Source organism: Hypanus sabinus, chromosome X2, assembly GCF_030144855.1.
Source record: "Hypanus sabinus isolate sHypSab1 chromosome X2, sHypSab1.hap1, whole genome shotgun sequence".
Taxonomy (NCBI): domain Eukaryota; kingdom Metazoa; phylum Chordata; class Chondrichthyes; order Myliobatiformes; family Dasyatidae; genus Hypanus; species Hypanus sabinus.
Genome location: NC_082739.1, coordinates 44,155,980 through 44,181,860, shown reverse-complemented (window position 1 = coordinate 44,181,860; position 25,881 = coordinate 44,155,980). Strand labels below are relative to the sequence as shown.

Here is a 25,881-nt window from a genome sequence, read left to right as displayed (position 1 = left end):
GTTCCTTTTAATATCTTCTTTGAGTTTTGCATCTTACATTAAGAACTGAAATCAATTTTTAGCCTTCACAATTTCAGTAAATGCAATACTTGTTATGATTAATCTCGTCTCATAATTTAAACCTAGGGGTTTTAGATGCCATTCTGATAAAGTTGCATGTCATTTCATCTAATGTTGTAATGTACATATCTTTGATCCTGAGCAATATATGTCATTTTAATATTACTAAATTTTATACCATGTGACTAACAGCTCTCTGGGCTGTAATGGTAACTATATTAAGTTCCAGCGAGAAACTCTTGAGGAATCCTTGAATAAAAGTTAAACCTTGATTTCTCTATGTCCCATGGGCATTTATCTGCATGTTCTGCAAATGGACTTCGTTGGACGTTAAGAATCTATCCAGAACTCATACTACACAAAGGAAATTTAGGAGTGTTCCCCAAGATCTGTTCAAAGTGCTCCTGGTATCCAATCACATATTTATATAGTTGAGGCATAACATCTACCCCACTGGACTCTGCATATAAAAAAATTGCATCCAATCATCTTTTTGATTACTTTCTGTACCCGATTGTGACAGCTTACTGAACATAAAGCCCCAACTTTCTTCTTCATCGGAAGTTCTCCATTTGAGGTTATTCAGATACAAAACAATAACTTTGTCTTAGTGTAAATTGAAATCCATTTGCCACATTTATAAAATACAGTCTCCAACATGGATGCAGACCCAGCATGGTTGAACATTGGGATTCAAATTTACGAAAATAAAAAACGGAGCAAAAATCTGAAAAAAAAAATCAGCAGGTAAACATAAGCATAAGCATAAGCATGTTTATGTTTTGGGTTTTTAGATGCCATTATACAGATGCTAGTTTCAATCTTCCAAAGTGTACTTTAATTACCATAAAGTGCTTATTATTTTTATAGTCTGTTGGGATTTATTCAGGACTTATGGAATTAGGTGACTATAGGAGTTATTAATTCAAATGAGAACCAGGAAATACAATCTGTCCACAAGCCTCCACTGATATTTTGTAGCCCATGGCACCAATCATGGGGTTAGGGCCATAGGGATATTCTAATTCTGTCCCGTTTAAATCTATGCAGGGGAAGACAACTAATGAATTGGTGATCATGGAAAACTTCAGAATGAGATCAGGAAGGCATTAAGTGACCATTTCTTGTACTAACACATTGTTAAAGGTGTATCCCTACGACTTAATGTGCAGTTCAGGCCACTGTTTTGTTTTATCACTTAATATTCTGACTAGTTTTATATTCAAGGAGCCATCCATCAACATTATATAAAAAAGGCGTATATTTTGAGTGTCTAGAGTTTGTGCTCAGAGGCTTTCAGAAAAAAAACACAATCAGTATTGAATATTCCAAGTTCAAAGTTTTGCTAGTTGTGATTTAAAATATGTAATTCTGCAAAGTTACCTGACTATATTCAAGATGTTAAAGTTAAGTAGGTGATTTTATCTATTGAACCTGAAGTTATCATTATTTTTATATTTAAGATGTATAAACCATTGTATCAGCAGAGTGAGATTCTCTCTTCTAAAGGTCTGCTCAGGATTACTGGCTCAACTTTGGAACTTTATAAACAGGTCCATGTATTGGATTTTCAAGCAGTGGCTGCAATAATCTATGTTTTTCTCTTCAAGATATTAATTATAGTACATAAGGCATGAATCATAATGGCATGTTTAACACATGAAAAGGCTATTTGATGAAATTATTTCTCTTCCAGTACACTGCCACGAATATGTAAGATTACTTATTCCATTATGGAATTGTGAAGGGTCCTTCACAGTATCAGGAAGCAATCAGTCCAACAGGCTTGGAGAGTGGGCAAAGCTTCCACCATCTGCTACAGTTAACTAGAGCATGGAGGGATGTTCTACTCAAAGAATCCTTGATAACTGTCTGACTGCATCATCACTGGCTTAGCTGCCTTCTGACTCTAACTCTAAAGGCCTCCTGCCTTTTCTATGTACTGTATCCCAGATTAGTTGCAGGAGTGCACAAGCCAAACCAAGAAATTCAGTCAGTAACAATTTTATTGTGAATGATGATGAAAGACTGTGTGGGGCTACCAGACAACACATATGCGCACTTTAAAATATTACTACTGGATCTTTAATACCGCCTGTATTTGTGGAATAGGCAAGCCAAGTGTTCTTTCATAGTCTCTCCACCAACACTATGCATACCTCTTTACTTATTAATTGTAAGTCATAATTGGCTTGCTCAGTATTAATCTCAGCCCTGGAACAATTAGATAGATCTGATATAAATATACCCTGATGCATTTGTGGTCAAGCAATGTGCAGAACTGAATATAAGCACAAATATGACAAATGTTTTCAAACCACAAACAAGATAAAATCTGCAGAAGCTGGAAATCCGAGCAACACACACAAAATGCTGAACGAACTCAACAGGCCCCGCAGTATCTATGAAAAAAAAAATACAGTCAACGTTTCAGGCCAAAACCCTGTACCTCTGTGAGAATCGCCATAGATTGGGAGACCACTTTGCTGAGCTTCTATGCCAGAGAAAGCAGGATCTCCCAGTAGCCACCCATTTCAATTCCACTTCCCATTCCCATTCTGAGATGTCCATCCATGGCCTCTTCCACTGTCGTGATGAAGCTAAACACAGGTTGGAGGAACAACACCTTATATTCCATTTGGGTAGCCTCCAACCTGATGGCATGAACATTGATTTCGCAAACTTCCAGCAATGACCCCCACCACCCCCCTTCTCCATTTCCCATCTCCTTTTTCCCTCTCTCACCTCATCTCTCCAATCAACTTCCCAGCTCTTTACTTCATCCCTCCCCATCCAGGTTTCACCTATCACCTTGTGTTTCTCTCTCCCATCCCCCCACCTTTTAAATCTACTCCTCATCTTTTTCTTTTCTCCAGTCCTGCCGAAGGGTTTCGGTACAAAATTCGACTGTACTATCTTCCATAGATGCTCCCTGGCCTGCTGAGTTCCTCCAGCAGTTTGTGTGTGTTGCTATAACAAATGTTTTGTTACCCAGAGACACATTTTATCCATCTTGCTGAATTTTTGAAAAAGACTCCAAATATCCATGGCTTATACTTCAATGTCATTCTGTGGATGCTGTTTTGTTGCCTCATGGATGTGTGCTTAGCCCACTGCTCTACTCTCTACACTCACGACTGTGTGGATAAGGACAGATCAAGTACCATCTACAAATTTGCTGATGGCTCCACCATTATGGGTGGAATCTCAGTTCATGATGAAGAATTGTATAGAAGAGAAATAGACCAGCTGGTTGAATGATGTTGGAACAATACCTTCTCACTCAACAACAGGAAGACCAAGAAATTGATTGTGGACTTCAGTAAGAGTCAGTCAGAAGAACACACACCAGTCCTCATTGAGGGGTCATTGCTGGGAAGGATGAGCAGCTACAAGTTCCTGAGTGTCAACGTCTCTGGGAATCTATCCTGGGCTCAGCACATTCATGCAATCATGAAGGAGGCACACCAGTGGCTTTACTCCATAGATTTGGTATATCATTGAAGACTTTTACAAATTACTAAAGACATACAGTGGAGAGCATTCTGACTGGTTGTATCACAGCTTGGTATGAACACCCCAATGCACAGGATTGCAAGAGGGGTATATCATGGGCAGAACCCTCCCCACCATCATGGTGATCTTCAAGAGGCAGTACCTCAAGAAGGCTGAATACATCATTAAGGATCTTCAACATTTGGGACATGTCCTCATCTTGTTTCTACCATCAGGATGGAGGAATCAGCCTGAAGATCCACAACCAACAATTAGAAACAGCTTCTGCCCTTTCCACTCAGATTTCTAAATAGTCGTTGAGCATTACTTAATTACTTCCTTTTTCTTACATTTTTTTTTAAATTGATAGTAATTTAAAGCTTCACACTGTACTGCTGCCACAAAAATTACATATTTTGTATGATACGTATCAGTGGTAAGAAATCTGAATCTGATTCTTAAGTACAGGAAGCATTACATGATCACGAATCACGAGGGATTCTGCAGATGCTGGAAATCCAAAGCAACACACACAAAATGCTGGAGGAACTCGGCACCTATAGAAATGAATAAACAGTCAACCTTTCAGACCAAGACCCTTCTTCAGGACTGAAAATGAAGGGGAAGACCCCAGAATAAAAAGATGGAGGGTAGGGGAAGGAGGCTAGCTAGAATGTGATAGGAGAAGCCAGGTGGGTTGATTACATTACATGATGTCTTCCTGTTGTGATAATGACAAAAAATTATGTGGTACCACTTAGCTAACAGAAAGGTGTTTTACAATGCTTACCCAAAGTTTCCTCGTTCAATCATCATGAGCAAAATCAAACAATGCAGTCATTCTTTAGTTGAATATCTTGCTAGATGCTAATTATCTGTCCCATTTCCATGGTGAATAAGTGTAGCAGTATATTTGGGGAAAAAAACACCCATTGTAAAATGCTGTGAAATATTCTGAGAATGCCATGAGGGTTTTTTAAGTGCTTAAGGCCTGAAATGTTTTGAGCTCACTGATATCTGACTTAAACAATTACTGATAAGTGATTCTGATTGATACTTAAGTTTTTGATTTGAAAATGAGTTGTTTGTTACTCACTACAAGGTTATTTTCCAGTGCCAGTGTAATGCTTTGATCAATCTAGCAGAAAATGGCTGAAATGTCTCCTTTCAGGTCTTAGAAAATGTAACTAAAGTACCTCAGTTAGAAAGATAGCCCACAGCCCAACTTATGCTCGAGTTTAGATCACAACTCTTGGACAAGTTATTTATTTTCTATTGGTTCCTTTCACTGGGTACAAGTGACAATTGTACCTCTTTAATTTTGTGCTTCTTTTAAAGATTTGTTAAAGTTATGCTTTATGATGAATTTACTGAAATTTACGTGCTCTAAATTCATCAACTTTTGGACAAATGTTGAGCAATACGTTACATCACATAAAGCACCAAGTGTTTGGAGTGCTACTCAAAAATTTGAAGAAATGGACAAAAGCTTGTAACAAAGGATTTGATCAATTTGTGTTTGTTATTCAGTTCAGGATGTCGATTTACTGCAAATGCACCAGGGTATATTTATATCTGCTATAAATCTCATTTATATCTTCCAAACATTGACAATTGAGTAAATGGTCAAATGAAATGTTTCATAGTATGGTTGATAGTAATCTTTATGTGAAAGATATTCTGCAATTATTTTCATGCAAACTTTAAATTTTTTAAAAAAGAGGACCTACCATTATTGTATTAATACAAATAACCAACATTATGTGGATTGCTGCTATGTTCAAAATAAAAGTATATCATCAACAGCAATACAAGATGAACAAGGGCAAAGATACCTATTAATCAACATTGCTAAAAAGTATGACGAACACACATAAAGAAAATGTGTTCTTTTAAGTGTTAAATTGAAAGATAATTAAGAACGTAATAGTGTTAAAGAGACTGTTTCAGAGTGACATCTATCACACACTGGACATATGAGAATAATAACGAGCTAATTTATCCTTAGACATATGGGCCCTATGCACTACTTTAAACTGTATCAACGAATGTTTAGCACATATAGAGGATGAATTAACTAATTGAAGAATTTTTTTCCCATTTTTCAATAGCTTAAGTTTTCTTTCCCAATCATTTTTAATTTTATTAGATACATCTAAATGGATTTTCATAATTATATTGTAGATAGTTGCTATTGCACCTTTCTGAAAAGGATTTAAATCTAAAAATTTTTCCAAACTATCCATAGAATATAGATTCGGGAAAGTAGGAAGAACAGTATTTAAAAAGTTTCTAACCTGTAATTATCTAAAGAAATGGGATCTAGGTAAATTATATTTGTTAGCTAATTGTTCAAAGGACATGAAACAATTATCCAAAAATAAATCACAAAATCGTAATATACCTTTAGTTTTCCAAGTCAAATAGGCTTGGTCCATAATAGAGGGATAAAAAAAAAGTTAGGTATAATAGGACTTGCTAAAATAATTTGATTCATATGTCTTGGCCATGTTCCTCTTTGAAAAATTATTGGGAAGATATCTTTGATATTATTTCAACTGTATTGAATATTGACTTACAACCTCATCCTATTACTGCAATTTTTGGTTTACCAATGATAGATCCACATCACTTAACCTCTTCAGCATGTCGGATGATTGCATTTCTTGCATTAATGGCTAAAAGATCTATTTTGCTGAATTGGAAAGAAATGAATCCTCCCACCACATTTCATTGGCTCTCTCAAACTATGTTATGCTTAAACTTAGAAAAAATCAGAAGTGTTATATGTGATCCATCCATTAAGTTTAATAAGACTTGGAGGCCTTTTGTTCAACACTTTCATATGATGTGATTTGACCTTTTTCCAAACCTATTCTTCTGTTTTAATACATGCAGAGAGGATCGGAGTTGATGACACTAATTGTTCTTTCTTTTTTGATGTTATAAACAGCCCAAGTTCTTTTCTTTTGCTTAGCTTTTGGTAGTATTGTTTAAATTAGGTTTTTTTGGGGTATATATTTTTTTATTTTTCTTTTTTTTTGGCTATGTTAACCCTTCCTTTTTATGTATACTATATTTGTATTTGAACAATTTTGGGAGGTTTATTACCCTCGTATTAACTGATTATATATTTATATATGTAACCATTAATTATGTAATCCCAATAATTGTGTAGCAATACTATGTTATATTTACTATTTTGATATTAATAAAAAATTGCAAAAGAAAGAAGAATGTAATAGTGTAGATATTTGAAAGTGGCAATGCAGCCGTACTGATGACAAGAACACAACCAAAATTAAACACATGAAATGGATATTTTCTCTAAGGGAAATATTTAAAAACAACTAACTTCTTCATAAAATGGAAGAATAAATAAAATCTGTAAATGAAAAGGCTTTTTTGTTAAGGCCAAGCATGAGGAATATGTGCATAATGGCTCAGACAGATAAAGATAAAGAAACAAGTTATCAGCAGAAATAATACATATACAGTCATATTTTTTACTACAGACATAATCCAAGATCATGCACTCATAACGAGATCAGCAGCATAGTTTACCAATTTAAATAGATCGTGCTTTTGGTCAGTTAATTGACAATAATTACCTTAATATATTAAAATGTGAATATGTCTATCTATGAGTTGATCACAATAATTAATTGTTGATGGGCTTATCATTGTCACATATACTGAGATACAGTAAAAAATTGGTCTTTCGTACATTCACTTGGATGAATTATTGCAACAGTGCATTAAGGTAGGACAAGGTAAAACAACAACACAATGCAGAATAGAGTGTTACGATTACAGAGAAAGTGCAGCACAGGTAGGCAATAAGGTACAAGATCATAACGAGGTAGATTATGAGGTCAAGTATCCATCTTGTTGAAATAAGGTTCCATTCAACAGATCAATACTGGGATAGAAGCTGTCCTTGAGCTTGGTGGTATGTGCTTTCAGGATTTTGTATCTTCTGCCTGATGGAAAAGGGGAGAAGAGAGGTCTGGGATGGGTGAGGTCTTTGAGTATGCTGACTGCGTTACTGAGGCAGCAATAAGCGTAGACAGAGTCCATGGAGGGGAGATGGGGAAAACACATGTTCAGAAAACTATATTTATTTAAAGTGGTTTCACAAAATCTATTAAAAATGATAGACAGTGCTAAAGTATTATCAGATAAGGATTAGAAAGTCTATCTGATGTAATCTGATTCAGGATCTCAAGCCAATACATCAACTGTATATTTTGCTCTATTTCTGCTTCCTGACCTGCTGAATTCCTCCAGCACTTTGCATGTGCTGCTCATGACTTCTAGCGTCTGCAGAATCTCTTGTGTTTAGAAAGTCAGCTTTCAATTGGAAGATTAAGTAATAAATTGGGGTAGGAGGAACTACAAAAGCTTTAAATAGAGCATTAAAATATAAGAGAACAGATATAAATTAAGTATTCCAAAAATCAAGGATTTAAGAGTGAAAATCAAATAAAAACATTGGACATTACAAACTAAAATGTAAGAAAACATTAGACCTTGATTTTATGATTGGAATGATCTTAATCAATATAGGCTGGGGATAGAACTGTTTAATATGTTCAGATTGGTATGGTAACACATTTGGCAACATTCCTAATACATGATTATTCAGGTTAATGAACAGAAGTATTTTTGAGCAACACACACAAAATGTTGGAGGAACTCAGCAGGCCAGGCAGCATCTATGGAAAAGAGTATAGTCAATGTTTCAGGCTGAGAACCTTCATCAGATCTCAATTTTTTTTTGAAATGGAAGGAAGGGAAAATATATTTAATGAAACAGGACAAGTTCTCTAGGAGGAGCTTTTGGTATGATACCTATAATGGAGCTGGGCCAGTTTAGGAGATGACTTCCTTGTGAAATTCATTGGAGTCAAGCAATTTAAAGAGATAAAGCTTAAAGATTAGCTTTATTTGTCACATGAACATTGAAGCATCGAAACATACAGTGAAATGTGTCATTTGCATCAATGGCCAACACGGTCATAGGATGTGCTGGGGGCAGTCCGCTGGTGTTGCCATGCTTCCAAGACTAATATAACATGCCCATAGCATAACATAGTAACCCCAAACCATACATCTTTGGAATGTGGGTGGAACCAGAGCTGCTGGAGGAAACCTATGCAGTCACAGAGAGAACATGCAGGTGGAGATATAAAGCATTACAGTAATCATTACAGTGTCACCCTACAATTCATAAGCATTCACAATCCACATTTCAAAAACAGCATTGCACAGGATCCAATATCAGTTATCTCCTATGTGTTCTCATTCCTGTTTTGGAAAGAGTATGAGTGTTGACAAAAATTCAACTATCTCAACAAATTCAGTTATTTACTTAACTGGCTTGGGGACTGTGAAATCATTTATGCACAAATAATTTTTAGTTGCTAAAGCCACTGCTATAAATTCACCATTTCCATTAAAACGTATTTGAAAATTTGTGATATTGCACACAGTAAATTATCCTTGTTCTCAAATAGCGACAAAAAATATTGCACAATACCAGCAGCCTTCATACAGTCAATCAAATTTGTGACTACTTGAATTAGACCATAACCTGAACCAACCGAACATAATCTTTGCAAAGACTGGAACTAATGACATCCTCATTGTAACATCTTATCTTTCCCAGCTTACTTTAAGATTTTTTAATAATATGGTTTGATTGATTATAAACTGATTTTTGTAACAATGCATTTCTTAATGTTATTGATCTGTAATAATAGGTGACATGCTGCGATAAACAAAGGCAGGGCAACACTTCATTTTTGGAATGAAATATTACCTCTCAAGCTATCTTATTTAAAACCATAACTTGCACACTATATGCTATTGATTTCTACAATTGTAGATCTCAATCCAGACATTCCTCTAATCTTCACATTTACAAGCTTGGTGAACTTTTGTTAACTTTTATTTGCAATCAAAATAAAAATGGTAAAAATGTAATAATTTGACAAATTGGCATTGCACAGCTGTTAACACTTCTGATTTTTTCTAAGTTTAAACATAACATAGTTTGAAAGAACCAATGAAATGTGGTGGGAGGATTAATCTCTTTCCAATTCATCAAAATAGATCTTTTAACCATTAATGTAAGAAATGCAATCATCCGACATGCTGAAGAGGTTAAGTAGTGTGGTTCTATCATTGGTAAACCAAAGACTGCAGTAATAGGATGAGGTTGTAAATCAATATTCAAAACAGTTGAAATAATGTCAAAGGTATCTTCCCAATATTTTTTCCAAAGAGGAACATGACCAAAACATATGGGTTAAAGAGGCTGTCTCAGACTGTCACCTATCACACACTGGACTTGTATGAGAATAATAACGAGCTAATTTATCCTTAGACATATGGGCCGTGTGCACTACTTTGACCGTATCAACGAATTTTAGCACATATAGAGGATGAGTTAACAAATTGAAGAATTTTTTTTCCCAAATCAGAAGTGTTATATATGATCCATCTATAAAATTTGAAGACTTGGAGGCCTTTTATTCAACACTTTCATATGATGTGATCTGACCTCTTTCCAAATCTACTCTCTTGTGTTAATATATGCAGGGAGGTTCAGAGTTGATGACACTAATGATCCATTTTTTTCGATGTTATAAACAGCCCATGTTCTTTTTTTTTTAAATTTTTTTGGTTATTTTTGTTTAGATTAGTTTTTTGGGGGGTATATTTTCTTCTTTTTTCCTTTTTGGATATGTTAATTCTTTTTTTTTATACATTCTACATTTGTACTCGAACATTTTTGGGAGGGCTATTACTTTTGTATTAACTGAATATGTCATCCATTAACAATGTAATCCCAATAATTGTGTAGCAATATTATGTTATATCCACTATTTTGATATTAATAAAAAATTTGAAAAGAAAGAAAAGACATTGCACAGCTGTTGCTTGACCCACTGAGTTCCTCCAGCAGTTTGATTTTTGTTCCACATTTCCAACATCTGCAGTCTCTTGTGGCTCCAAAGTGTAGCGATTGACAGCTTGACAATTAATTGATAGCGATTTACAATTTTCTACTGTGGTCACCAAAGCCTATGCTAAAGGCATACCCAGCTGCATACCACACATCTCACTTACAATTGCTGCAGTTAACCACACTTCTTAAAGTCATAGAACTGTGGCTCCAAACCAGGGCAAGCTGAAATGCAAATGCAAGTGACTTTTCCAGTCATTGGTTTTTTTCTATGGTTTCTCGTAACAGTTCATTGCAAGGAAGCAAAATGTGATTGAATATATGACGGCTGCGATTGTTCTATGGACTTCTTATCTCTACTGTTCTTTCACAAGGGCAATTTAATGTATAGAACACCAGTTCTTTTCAAGTACTGTCCTATTATACCAACTGCCACTGTTCCAACATGCCTTAAAACCTCCACCATCATCCCAGTGCCCAAAAAATCAGCTGTGAAGTACCTGAATGACTATCGCCCTGTAGCGCTGACACCCATTGCCACGAAGTGCTTTGAGAGAGTTGTGCTCTCACACGTTAAGGCTATAATCCCACCTGATCTGGACAAACACCAGTTTGCCTACCGGGCAAATTGCTCCCCTGAGGATGCAATCACAACAGCCCTCTGTATTGCTCTGACTCACTTAGAGAAACTGAACACCTATGTGAGGATGTTATTTGTGGACTTCAGATCTGCATTTGACACAGTCATCCCCCATAAACTGGTCAGCAAACTGAACATTCTTGGCCTTGGTCCTCCCTGTGCTCATGGGACATGGACTTTCTCACAGACCGACCACAGCAAGTCAGAATTGGTAAGCACACCTCCACCACCCTCATCTTAAAAACAGGCACCCGCAGGGCTGTGTGCTGAGCCCTATGCTCTACACACTCTTCACACATGACTGCACCCTCATCTACACCTCCAGTTCCATAATTAAATTTGCGGACGATACCACAGTGGTTGGCCTGATCTCGGACGAGGATGAAACACCCTACAGGGCTCGAAGTGGATCATCTGACAGAGTGGTGTAAGGACAACGACCTGGTCCCTAAAACTTCTGAAACAAAAGAGATGATCATTGACTTCAGGAGATCAGAGTACACACCCCCCTCTATATACAAGGAGAGGTAGTGGAATGTGTGGAAAACCTGAAGTTCCTTGGAGTTATGTTGTCAAAACAGCTGACATGGACAACCAACACCTCGCTGCTTGTAAAAAAGACACAACGAAGACACTTCTTTCTCAGGAAGCTGAAACAGGCCAAACTCCCACAAAAGCTGTTGCTTAACTTCTACAGAAACATAATTGAATCCATCCTGACCAACAACCCCACAGTGTGGTATGCTAGCTGCACAGCCACTGAGCGACAAGATCTACATCGCGTGGTAAAGGCGGACCAGCGAATTGTCAGGATGGAGCTCCCAGGACTGGACACCATCTACTCCAGCAGACTCAGGGGGAAAACAATCAGCATAACTAGAGACACCACTCACCCTGGCCACTCTCTGTTAGACCTGCTGCCATCCAGCAAAAGGTTCAGGACACTGAAAACCAGAACAAATAGACTGAGGAACAGCTTCTACCCCAGAGCTATGCCCTCCATCACATCACTCCCACAGAACAGTGACTGAAACTGTGAGCACACGCAAGGACTCAAATACTTGCACTAACGGCACTTTGTGCATTACTGCTACTTATCTATTTAATACCGTTTTTCTATTACTGTCTTGTTTTTATCTACCACTTTGTTTGATTGCCTGAGAGGAAGCCAAATGGAGTTTCATTGTACCTGTGTATAATGACAATAAAGATCATTCAATTCAATCAAAACTCTTTAAGCAGAAGAGACTGTATCAAGGAGCAGGTTACATTATTATTAAGATTAAACAGCCTACTTCATTTGCTTCAGTAATTAACAATGAAGCGGAAAATATTTTTGTTGTTCAGTGTCCATTATCCTGAATATGTATTTTGTTAATTTAGAAGAGTAACACAAATATGTAAGTTGTTTGAGTCATTTTTAATTGTTACATAATTTGCTTCAATTTTAATTTGGCATTGTTACATTTAGGATAATACTCAGCTAAGCTTATCTTCCCTGAGTATGATAATCATTGGAGCAGAAACTCCTCTTGTCTTCTAGTGAAAAATGGGTGGAATGTCTTCACTTCTGACAAGATAATCCTAGTCAATAGTTTGTCCATGTGTGTCTGTCATGATGGTTGTCATTGGGTGTCACTGTTGCATGTAGCTTTCTACCTTTTCACTAAGTCGTGCCTATGTTGTTGACTTAAAACCCGTTGCAGCCATCCACTGACCTTCAGTCTATCAGCCCCCAAATAAACTACAAAACAAGCCATGCAAAATGGAAAGGGCAACCCTTTGGCAGAGAATACAACTAGTCACCAAATCCTAATGTATTTGTCAGGGGACTCATCCAGTATGGAATTCACAGCAGAAAGATATAACAATTTTCAGAGAGAATCTTGAAAAGCCAAAAATTTGGAATATCCTGCCAAAGAACAGAGAATAACTCTGTTTCAAATTCAGTCCAGAAAACCGGAGAAAGGACACTTAGATGCAAGATATCCTTTGATTTTGCTTAAAGCATTTATTAAAATTAGTTTCTATTCTCTTTCGGTAGGGGTGTGTATGGCAATATTAATATAAAATGGAAACACTACAAATGAGTAAGCTGTATCTATTAGAAATGGAAGTTTTAAGGATATATATTCCCAGTATATGTTCAAAATGTCTTTTCATGGGCTGCACAATGTATCTAATAGATAAACACCACTGGATTCGTTCCCACATTGATGTAGATGTAATTCAGATAAATTTCCTCTAACCTTGGTCCTGTTATACAACACACAGAACAGAATATCATTTTTTAAGAAATCCATGGCAAACAGTAGTACATCATGGAAACTGGCCCACCAGCCAAACTGCTCCAACCAAAGTGTCCAACTAAAGACTGCATGCGTTCACTTTGGCTATGGCCCAAATTTATGAAATGTATTTAAATGCATTTAAATTTTAGATGCTGAGATAGCACCATACATGAGTTGAGAAAATGCAGTATATTAATTTTGAAAAGACCATAGAAGATGATGAGAAATCTCAGAACTAGTGGTCAGATCACATCACGCTTTGGTTACAAAATCTTGTAAACTGCACTCAATCTGCATTGCAGAGGAAGGCAAAGGTTTCCAGTCATGAGGATTTTTGGTGACTTCATTGCATCCTTGGAGCTTAGAACAGGAAACTCATGGGTTATGGGGGACTGGGACCCAAGAGGAGCAAGGGGAGAAAATTCAGCACACTAATAATGAAACATTAGTCATATGAGAACATAAATTTAAATCGCTCTCAACGCACAATGGAAAAATACACCAATGTCATCTAGTTAATTTAAGCTTCAATTTCACATATACATATAATATTCTGACTGACACTCAGTATGTTCTTCTATATCAAGAATAATATATTCCTATTTAGAAAAGTCCAATCAAATCTGTGGCATTCCTCCATCTAATCTGTTCCTACTCTGCTGTAGAAACATAGAAAACCTACAGCACAATACAGGCCCTTCGGCCCACAAAGCTGTGCCAAACATGTTCCTACCTTAGAACTACCTAGGGTTACCCATAGCCCTCTATTTTTCTAAGCTCCATGTATCCATCTCGGAGTCTCTTAAAAGACCCTATCGTTTCCGCCTCCACCACCGTCGCCGGCAGCCCATTCCATGCACTCACCACTCTCTACACAAAAAAAAAAACTTACCTGACCCCTGACGTCTCCTCTGTGACTACTTCCAAGTACCTTAAAACTATGCCCTCCTGTGCAAGCCATTTCAGCCCTGGGGAAAAGCCTCTGACTATCCACACAATCAACGCCTCTCATCATCTTGTACACCTCTCATCCTCTGTTACTCCAACGAGAAAAAGCCGAGTTCACTCAACCTATTCTCTTAAGGCATGCTCCACAGTCCAGGCAACATCCTTGTAAATCTCCCCTGCACCCTTTCAATGGCTTCCACATCCTTCCTGTAGTGAGGCGACCAGAACTGAGCACAGTACTCCAAGTAGGGTCAGACCAGGGTCTTACATAGCTGCAATGTTACCTCTCGACTCTTAAACTCAATCCCACAGTTGATGAAGGCCAATACACCGTATGCCTTCTTAACCACAGAGTCAACCTGCACAGCTGCTTTGAGTGTCCTATGGACTCTGACCCCAAGATCTCTCTGATCACACTGCCAAGAGTCTTACCATTAATACTATATTCTGCCATCATATTTGACCTATCAAAATGAACCACCTCACACTTATCTGAGTTGAACTCCATCTGCCATCTGCCCAGTTTTCCATCCTATCAATATCCTGCTGTAACCTCTGACAGCCCTTCACACTATCCACAACACCTCCATCCTTTGTGTCATCAGCAAACTTACTAACCCATCCCTCCATTTCCTCATCCAGGTCATTTATAAAAATCATGAAGAGAGGGGACCCAGAACAGATCCTTGAAGCACAGCACTGGTCACCGGCCTCCGTGCAGAATATGACCTGTCTACAACCACTCTTTGTCTTCTGTGGGCAAGTCAGTTCTGGATCCACAGAGCAAGGTCCCCTTGGATCCCATGCCTCCTTACTTTCTGAATAAGCCTTGCATGGGGTACCTTATCAAATGCCTTGCTGAAATCCATATACACTTCACCTACTGCTCTAACTTCATCAATGTGTTCAGTCACATCCTCAAAAAATTCAATCAGGCTCGTAAGGCACGACCTGCTCTTGACAAAGCCATGCTGACTATCCCTAAACATATTATGCCTCTCCAAATATTTATAAATCCTGCCTCTCAGGATCTTCTCCATCAACGTACCAACCACTGAAGTAAGACTCACTGGTCTATAATTTCCTGGGCTATCCCTACTTCCTTTCTTGAATAAAGGAACAACATCCGCAACCCTCCAGTCCTCTGGAACCTCTCCGGTCCCCATTGATGATGCAAAGATCATTTAAGTACCTCAGCTATCTCCTCTGTTTCCATACATTCTTTTCCACTGTCACACTTGATTGGTCCTATTCTCTCATGTCCTATCCTCTTGCTCTTCACATACTTGTAGAATGCCTTGGGGTTTTCCTTAATCCTGTCCACCAAGGTCTTCTCATGGCCTCTTCTGGTTCTCCTAATTTCATTCTTAAGCTCCTTCCTGCTAGCCTTATAATCTTATAGATCTCTAACATTACCTACTTTTTTGAACCTTTTGTAAGCTCTTCTTTTCTTCTTGACTAGATTTATAACAGCTTTTGTACACCATGGTTCCTGTACCCTACCATCCTTTCCCTGTCTCATTGGAACGTATCTACGCAGAATCACACACAAATATCCCCTGAACATTTGCCACATTTCTTCCGTACATTTCCCTGAGAACATCTGTTTCCAATTTATGCTTCAACATTCCTGCCTGATGGTCTCATATTTCCCCTTACTCCAATTAAATGTTTCCCTAACTTGTCTGTTCCTATCCCTCTCCAATGCTATGGTAAAGGAGATAGAGTTGTGATCATTGTCTCTGAACTGCTCTCCCACTGAGAGACCTGACAGCTGACCAGGTTCATTTCCCAATACCAGATCAAGTACAGCCTCTCCTCTTGTAGGCTTATCGACATATTGTGTCAGGAAACCTTCCTGAACTCACCTAACAAACTCCATCCCATCTAAACCCCTTGCTCTAGGGAGATGCCAATCAATACTTGGGAAATTAAAATCCCCCACCACAACAACCCTGTTATTATTACACCTTCCCAGAATCTTTCTCCCTATCTGCTCTTCGATGTCCCTGTTACTATTGGGTCATCTGTAAAAAACACCCAGTAGAGTTATTGACCCCTTCCTGTTCCTAACCTCCACCCACAGAGACTCTGTAGACAACCCCTCCTTTTTCTGCAGCCATGACACTATCTCTGATCAACAGTGCCATGCCCCCACCTCTTTTGCCTCCCTCCCTGTCCTTTCTGAAACATCTAAAGCCTGGCACTTGAAGTAGCCATTCCTGCCCCTGTACCATCCAATTCTCTGTAATGGCCACAACATCATAGCTCCAAGTGCTGATCCATGCCCTAAGCTCAGCCGCTTTGTTCTTAATACTCTTCACAGGAAAATAGACACATCTCAAACCATCGGTCTGAGTGTATCCCTTCTCTATCACCTGCCTATCCTCCCTTTCGCACTGTCTCTAAGCTTTCTCTATTTGTGAGCCAACCTCCCTTTCCTCTGTCACTTCAGTTCATTTCCCTTCCCTCAGCAATTCTAGTTTAAACCCTCCCCAGTAGCCTTAGCAAACCTCTCCGCCAGGATATTGATCTCCCTCAGATTCAAGTGCAACCCATCCTTTTTGTACAGGTCACACCTGCCCCAGAAGAGGTCCCAATAATCCAGAAATCTAAATCCCTGCCCTCTGCTCCAATCCCTCAGCCACGCATTTATCCTCCACCTCATTTTATTCCTATACTCACTGTCTGGTGGCACAGGCAGTAATCCTGAGATTACTACGTTTGAGGTCCTGCTTCTCAACTTCCTTCCTAATGCCCTGTAGTCTGTTTTCAATTCCTCCTCCCTTTTCCTACCCATGTCGTTAGTACCAATACGTACCACAAACTCTGGCTGTTCTCCTTCCCACTTCAAGATATCGTGGACGTGATCAGAAACATCCTGGACCCTGACATCTGGAGGTCAAACTACCACCCACATTTCTTTCCTGTGTCCACAGAAGCACCCATCTGACCCCATGGCTATAGAGTCTCCTATCACTGCTGCCATCCTTTTCCTTTCCCTACCCTTCTGAGCCACAGGGCCAGACTCTGTGCCAGAGGGACGACCACAGTTGCTTCCCCCAGGTAGGCTGCCCCCCCCCCCAACTGTACTCAAACAGGAGTACTTACTGTTAAGGGGAACAGCCACAGGGGTACTCTCTAGCACCTGCTTCTTGCCCTTCCCTCTCCTGACTGTAACCTACTGATCTATTTCCCCACGCCCCGGAGTGACTACCTGCCTATAGTTACTCCCTGTCACATCCTTACTCTCCCTGACCAGACAAAGGTCATCAAGCTGCCTCTCCAGTTCCCTAACGTGGTTGCTAAGGAGCTGCAGTTTGACGCACCTGCTGCAGATGTGGCCGTCCAGGAGGCTGGGAGACTCCAGGACCTCTTACACCCGAGATTGAGCACAGAAAACTGGTTTCACACACATTCTTTCTGTCTGTATTCTAGTCAGATAACCTACCTCGCTTCGGCCCTTTATCGCCGAAGCCACATGTTGCCATAGCCTTTCTACTCTCTCTCTACCTCTACTCACTTGCCCGCTCCGTAAAGCTGTTTTCTTTTTAAACTCTTCCCTCTGTTCTCACTGGCCGACCTCCACGCGCTTGCACAGTTGTGCCCCGTTCAAACTGCTGAAGAAATAACCATCACCTTTTTAACTCTGCCCACTTTTAAAGTCTTCCCGCTGTTCTCAATGGCCGACCTGTATTTTAAGGCTTCGCTTCTTCAAACAACTAATTATTTCTCAAGCATATCATAAACTATACTAACATCAACCTGAGAATCATAGTTTCTTTTTTGAAATTTGCTTCAAATTGTTTTCATCTCAAAAACTTCTTGTGAGATATTGCAGCAATTTCTCATTAGTCATATTGCCCATAAATCCTGTTAGACAACATTTGACCTCTGCAGGAGAACTAAAACAAAGGCCTTTTCTTTTAATCCTATTAAGAGTAACTCCACATCCTGATAGCGTTCTGGAGAATCCATGTTGCAATTTTCCATTACTGAATTTCCTCTGCATATAATGCTCTAACTTCAGCAAGTAAAATAAGTTCAAAATCATTCCCTTTTCTTTTACAAAGGTCAACAAATGTCAGGGGCTCCTACATCATGTGAATTAATGAAAAAATTTATGCCTGCAAAGGCAATATTGAACAGTTCCATCCTTTGGCCTAATTTACTCATGGATTAAACAGATTAAAGCCACTCTTAATCTGAACATTTCCCACAAAATGTCTTACTTAAATTTTCCAAAGTTTGAAAAGTTTCTCAGAATTTTCCACATTGCTAGTCATATTATTTCTTACGTTTTTATAATGTAGGTCCTGATTCTAATTTTGCAAATCTTCCAATTCCACATGGTTAACCATTTTTTATATTATTTCATGAATTGACAAATGCTTTATTTAAGCCTGCATTTATTGCCCTTTCCAAACTGTCCTGGAGAAGGTGATGGTTAACCATCTTTATGAGCCACTGCAGTTCTTCTTAGAGGCTATTCACACTGTGCTGTTAGTTAGCGAGTTCCACTAGTTAGATGTAGTGATAATAAAGGTCTGACTATATACTTCCAGGATGGTGTGTGACTTGCAGGTGAACCAGTAGATGGTAGCATTCCAATCTTACTGTTTATCAATAAAGAGTAAATAAAATTACCCAACATAAATAGGAGCATTAGTCCTATTGTATTAGTACAATGTTGGTAAATGTGAAGTCATCCACTTTGGAAATAAAAATGGAAGATCAGATTATTATTTAAGTAAAATATTGCAACATGCTGCTGTGCAGAGGGACTTGGGAGTCCTTGTGCATGAATCGCAGAGGGTTGGTTTGCATGCACAGCGGGCTATCAAGAAGGAAAATGGAAAGTTGATCTTCATTGCTAGAGGATTGAATTTAAGAGTAAGGAGGTTATGCTGCAACTGTGCAGGGTCCTGGTGAGGCCGCACCTGGAGTACTGCGTGTAGTTCTGGTCTCGTTACTTGAGGAAGGATATACTGGCTCTGGAGGCAGTGCAGAGGAGGTTCACCAGGTTGATTCCAGAGATGAAGGGGTTAACCTATGAGCAGAGACTGAGTTGCCTGAGTGGCCTCACTGGAATTCAGAAGAATGAAAGGAGATCTTATAGAAATGTATAAAATTATGAAAGTTAGAGGCAGGAAAGTTGTTTCTACTGGTAGGTGAGACTAGAACTAGGGAACATCGCCTCAAGGTTCAGGGGAGTAAACTTAGGAAGGAGATGAGGAGGAACTGCTTTTCCCAAAGAGTGGTGAATCTGTGGAATTCTCTGCCCAATGATGCAGTAAAGGCTAACTCAGTAAATATATTTACGACAAGGTTGGATAGATTTTTGCGTAGTAGGGGAATTAAGGGGTATGTAGAAAAGGCAGGTAGGTAGAGATGAGTTCATGGCCAGAGCAGTTATGATCTGATTGAATGGCAGAGCAGGCTCAATGGGCCAGATAACCATCTCTTGCCCCTATTTATTATGTTCACATTAGTCACTGAGCCATTTCTCTCTTAAGAAATTACATTTCAATATTATTCCTTATTAGTGTTCTGTTGCCAAAGATGTGTGCTATCTGTTTACCATAAAGATCCAACTTTAAAATTTTTTCACAAAAATATATTTAAACTCACAATCACTGCAGCTTCTCTCTGGTGTAAAAAATACTGCAACCTGCACAACTTGCCTTTAAAAACAGTAAATCTTACTATCTCCTGTTAATAGTTTCATTCCAAATTTTATGCTAACATCGGAAGCAAATTAAACTGAAATCTAGTTTATCTCCTCTTTTGCAGAAAATCAGTTTTGTGAATCTCATCATCATGTTTCTTTACCAAAGACTTCTGGAAAATAATGGTCACAGCCTGTTTTATTATCTCCCTCTGATTTGTTGAATCAGTTTTTCAGTATCATTTCCAGTCAAACGCTGAACAATATCACCGAAATCAAAATTTAAATCACCTTTCATTCACTTCCTTCAACTTAATCCAATTAAGACTTTTAAACGCTTAGTATCTAACAGAAAATGAGAGCATAATTTCTGTGAAGACTAAAATAATACTTTTATCTTTATCTTTACTCATTTTAGCATAAATTTTATGGTGATATCAAGAGCACAAGTAATAAAATTTCAAACATTGAACAAGATCTTCCACGATCCTCTAACTTCAAATGATTTGCTTACTTAACAGAGGAAGATTTTGTCATAAAAACAACCGAACATTTGAACACACAAAATTGAAAAGCAATGTACAATCATGCAGGCTATTGAAAACCACATCGTTTTCAGCTCACTATTGATGTCAATAGTAAGGTTAACACCTACAACCAATGATTTATTTCAAGATTTACCTTTCCGTTGCCTCTTGCAGATCAGGCAAAAAAACACTATCATCGTAATGATGACTGCAGTTACGGGGACCACAGCATAATAAAGTTGATAATCTGTGAAAAATACAATAAGTAACAAAATAAAAATTCAAGGTGTCAACATTTTCACAAAATAAAATGTTTGGAGATATATGTGAGAGAGATAAAAATAAAACAAATGCAGTTGCTTTATTCAATTTGAAAGCAGGTTCAATATTTCCAACAGTCCTAGAGGATTAATAAACAAAATTGCATTTTAATTTTTAGAAGTTATTTGCCCTACAGTGAAAAAACATCACAAGCGCTTGATGCTTATAGCACTGAATGTGTATTTTAAAATGCAAACAAATATAACAATCATCAACCATACAAAGACCAAAAAAGATACAGAATTATTCTGAGCTCTCATTTCCTGAGATTGCGTCAAACTCAATAAGTACTGTACTGTACATACATGCATACTTACATTTATAATTGGTTTCATGAATTGCTTTAATCCGAATGCTTGTGTTTCTGCTACCGTAGTTGTTGTACGCCACACAGCAATAGATTCCCTCATCTTCAAATTTTAAATGTATCTGTATTTCTGCACAGTTTAATCCAATGTCATTTTGTAATGTTCCATTTGGACTTCCCTTGACTTTTGTCCACATGACAGTGGAAGCGGGGTTACTCATCATACAGCAATTCAGTAACAAGGATGAACCGATGACAGCACTGATTTCACTATGGTTGATAGGAAGGTAATTATCCATGGTATTCAACTTGTATGTTACTATTGAATCATGTGGTCCATCTAACAATAAAAACAATACACACTTTATTGTAGATTGAAGCAATATAGATACAATTGATGCATGAGTGGACAATAAAAGCAGCTGGTCACCAACAAACTGAGCACATCTGAGAGGTCAGCAATTCCAAGGGATCTATGTGTTAAAGTTCAGACCACTACCAAAACAAAGTTTTGCAACTACGGTTTAGTTAAAGATAATTTTCCTGCCTATGGATGTACACATGGATGGTGAGTAAATTCAAGAGCTTAGCACAGCAATCACATGAAAGAAGTTGAGATTCCACAAGGTTACAGCTGGAAAAATGTAGAATTCTTGAGGGGGGTTATAGGGCTGTGAGGGGTTTACCATGAGGGTAGGTCATAGAGGGATCTGCCCATAAGCTAATAGTACAAAAGTAATAAATTGTTGATTTGGAAACAATAAAGGTTTCAATTACAGAAGAAGCATAAGAGTGGAATCTGTGGTGTTAATACATATTGAAAAAGATTTGGATATTTTCTTTATTTACAGTAGCATAGAAGTTAATGCAATCACTTTACAATGCCAGTGATCACTGATCGGGGTTCAATTCCCACCGCTGTTTGTAAGGAGCTTGTACATTTTCATGTTGATCGCAGATGATCTATTTCAGTGTACATTTTAAAGTGCAAGTGAGAATCTATCTTTGAACTAATACAAGCTAGCAGAAAATCAAGTCGGATTGCAGCAAAAGACTGGATTAGCAGTTGAGTCAAAGTAAAGGTGGAGAGAGGAGATAAAAAGTGGATGTAGGGAGTCTCTGTGATGATGTGATTGAAATTACATTGAAAAGTCAGCACATTGAATTAGCTGCACGAGGCAGTGATTGAGGCAGGTACATTAATAATATTTAAAAAGTACTTGGGCAGGTACATGGTTAAGAAAGACTTGAAGGGATATAGGGGAAATGCAGGAATATGGCGTGAGCTTAGATGGGAAACATGGACCAGATTGGCCAAATGGCCTTTTCTGTGCTATGTGACTCAATGATTCTTTGTCACTAGAATAAGATGAGGGACACTGAACTTTAGCAGCAGCCAAAGACAATGTCTTCCCAAGGTTTAATCATTGCAAATCTTCCAGGGTTGTACCTTGGACAGGCAGTCTATGAGCAAAGATGTAATGGAGAGATTGTAGAAGGTGGTGGTGAAGTAAGGACACATGCCTGAAGCCTTATATTTTTTGGATAATGTAAGCAATAGGGGAGGTTAGGTGAAAAACAGGAAGAGGCCATGTAATGATACATGATGGTGTTCGAGGTGTTCGAGCTGTGATTAAAATCTAATGGATCAAAATGGAACCGTGTAGAGAAAGCCACACTCACTAGAATGTATTACAATGTTGGAATTCACCCTGCATAGAAGAGGTAGTAATTAGTGGGTCAAGAGTCACAGAAAGGATCAACTTTCTGTTCTAGAGAATGGGAACTTTAATGGAGAACACTGAAGTATACAGCAAGGCAAGGTGCAAAAGGAAAAAGTGTTGTGAAGAGTGGATGGGTGATCAAAGTAGTGGAATTGGGTCCACAAACAGCAAATACATAGGAAATTCAGTTGCAGTATCACAGACAGCAAAATACATCTCAGTCATAACAGAGAATAATGTCGATATAATAAGAGTTTGAAGATTAGCATACAAAACAAAGATTATACTTACACATAACATTTAGTTTGATATGACTTTTAATTGGTTGTCTGAAGGTGTTATGATTAATCTCACAGCTGCAAACAGACCCATGGTCTTCCACTCTTGGAACCAGCTTAAACTGGCTGGTGGCAACAGAAATGCCATTATTATTCTTCCACAGTCTAGCAACTCCTGTAAAATTGTTTGTTCCTGAGCATGCCAATGAAAAGAAGATGTCCTCAGCGAACAAACTGTTGCCTGAGCAGTTGAGGACGGATTCTTTATCAACAACCAAAGGACCATCCAGAACAGAAATTTTAGGAGATTCTAAAAGAGAATAAAGCACAATATACTGTATTAAAATATAAAGACTGTATCTGTCAACAAGCTTCACTAATATATTTTGATGTTAGTGAAGCTGATTCACAGAGTAAATTTGCTTTAGCTTGATACAGAATATATTAATTTAAAAGAGTAGTATCAAATGATAAAACAACCTATTCTTTAGGTGAGAAGTGTCAAGGAACAAACATATGTTGGAAAAGTATAATATTACTCCATGTTTAAGCTTAAATTGGATTATATACCAAAATATCACAAGAGCAATTGTTGGATCAAACTCACATGCAGCAGCCCTATAGTCTGTACTAATTACAAGATCATCTTAATGCACAATAAGTCAATTCAGTGGGAAATTGGTGGGGTTCTGAGTTATTCTATTTGTAAATGTTAATGCAATCAAAAAATCATGGCATGTAATGAGACCCCTGGTGTATATAAGAGCCAAAATAGATTTTAATCTCATTTCTCAGGTTCAAAGCTCTACAGGCACTTAAGAAACATGTTGAGAATTTCACCTCTGATCACCCATTCAGGTGGTGAGCTCCAGACTCTGCCACATAGTCATTTTTTGTCGTCATGATGTCGCCACTAAACTCCAAACTGTGTACAATGGATATTTCTTTACCATTGCCTGGTGTTTATTTATAATACTTATTTTCATTTCATTGGATTGTTAATATATTGGAAATGAAAGAACTGTTGGCTATTTGGAATATTAAATAGAATGATTGGCACTGGAGTATAAATTATTCTTTAAATTTATGGCTTTAATTTTATGGCTTTAATTTTATGGCTTTAATTTTATGGCTTTGCACTGTACTGCTGCAACAGGGCATTTCTCCTCATATGATGATAAACCTGATTCTGATTCTAAATAGATAGTAAAAGAAGAAATATAATATCAATTTCAGACTTGATCTTCATAGCTGATTTATGATCCTCTATTAAAATGAGACCACATATTACCTATCAGATCTGGCAAAATTCGCTCAAAACACCAACACCGATTTACCCCTATTTGCTGAGGTTGAAACATAATGAAAGGTAAGCTTTCTCATTGATATACATGATAACAAGCACAACCAATGTTTCAGTATATGGCTTGGTACAAATGCCACCGTGTTTAACATTATTGTATTAAATAAACGTTCAGTGCAAAGATTGCATATTTGCAGAATGATACAAATGTTTTATCATAAACCTGCAGCAGTGCTTCTTGGCCTGTTATGAATAATGGCTGGTGCCACAAAACAACAAATTGCACTACGTACGTCACTGATAATAAACCTGATTCTGACACTGATTCACATTGCAGAAACTATACTTGTAGAATGACAAAAAACGTTTACCATAAACCTGTAGCAGTGTTCCTTGGCCTTTTGCCTCTACTGGTGGGTAGACACTAGGTACCCTCACGGTACAGGTGTAGCGATTAGCAGAGTGACTAAAGGAGACATGTTCAATCTTTAGTGATGCATTACAGCGTTTGAATCCATGCAGACAGACGTCAGGGACACAATGCGTATTATTCCCTTTGTAACGAACATCAGTAGTCCCTGGTGATTTCCTATACCAGGAAACAGTGAACCAGTCGGCCTCAGGTACATTATGAGTAAATATGCAGTTCAACGTGACTGAATCCCCTCTCCAGACACTGACGAGATGCGACTGGTTCACCTCCAAGATCACTGGAGCCCCTGATGGGAAGAAATAAAGTTTGTCAGATTTGGTCCTAAATTTTATATTAATTTGGTATCCAACATTCTGCCTGAGCTTGGTTTAAATGCACTGAGCATTCGCAAAGCGGTGCAGCGTGGTGAGGGTGCAGTTCAGGGTGTAGCCAAGATTAACTTTGATTCAAGTTCCAGGATGGTGCTATACTAACCAAATGTTTACCTCAAATACAATTTTAAGTTACCGAATTAGCGTCTGGATTCAACGAATACGCAAAACATTTTCAACCTAAATAAATATAGATCTAATTGAGGCGAAACCTTGTGAAGGTTTTCTAGACCTTTGAGTAGAAATTTTAATCGATTAGCTATCTCAATAACAGATTCGTTCCGTAATAACATTTAAATGCAGAAATGTTCCAAAATTATGATTCTCGTCACAGGTTTTTGTTAGAGTGTAATCGTCAGCTCAAAGTAACTTACCTCGGACTAATGCCTGTAAGAGGAAAAGAAGTTTCAGGAATAATTGCATCCTTCTGATTCGAACGGTCCCTGTACGGTTTAAACCCTCAGCCCCCTTAACCAGCTCAAAATGTTCGGGCTGCAGTAAAGAATGTGGATGTTTTGCCCGCAAGTAATTTCTACATTCCA

General features: G+C 38.1%; 1 protein-coding gene across 1 annotated transcript in view; it reads right to left on the bottom strand.

Annotated features, from left to right (window-relative positions):
- The window catches only part of LOC132385316 (uncharacterized), a 47,631-nt gene extending 22,596 nt beyond the window's left edge, over positions 1-25,035 (bottom strand). The window contains exons 1-4 of the mRNA XM_059957335.1: positions 24,907-25,035; positions 23,246-23,542; positions 21,241-21,570; positions 20,757-20,849 (exon numbers count right to left, since the gene is read on the bottom strand). Coding sequence (XP_059813318.1) covers positions 20,757-20,849; positions 21,241-21,570; positions 23,246-23,249 — 427 coding nt within the window. The 5' untranslated portion in view covers positions 23,250-23,542; positions 24,907-25,035. The remainder of the gene's footprint in view (positions 1-20,756; positions 20,850-21,240; positions 21,571-23,245; positions 23,543-24,906) is intronic.
- Positions 25,036-25,881: the final 846 nt, after the last annotated feature.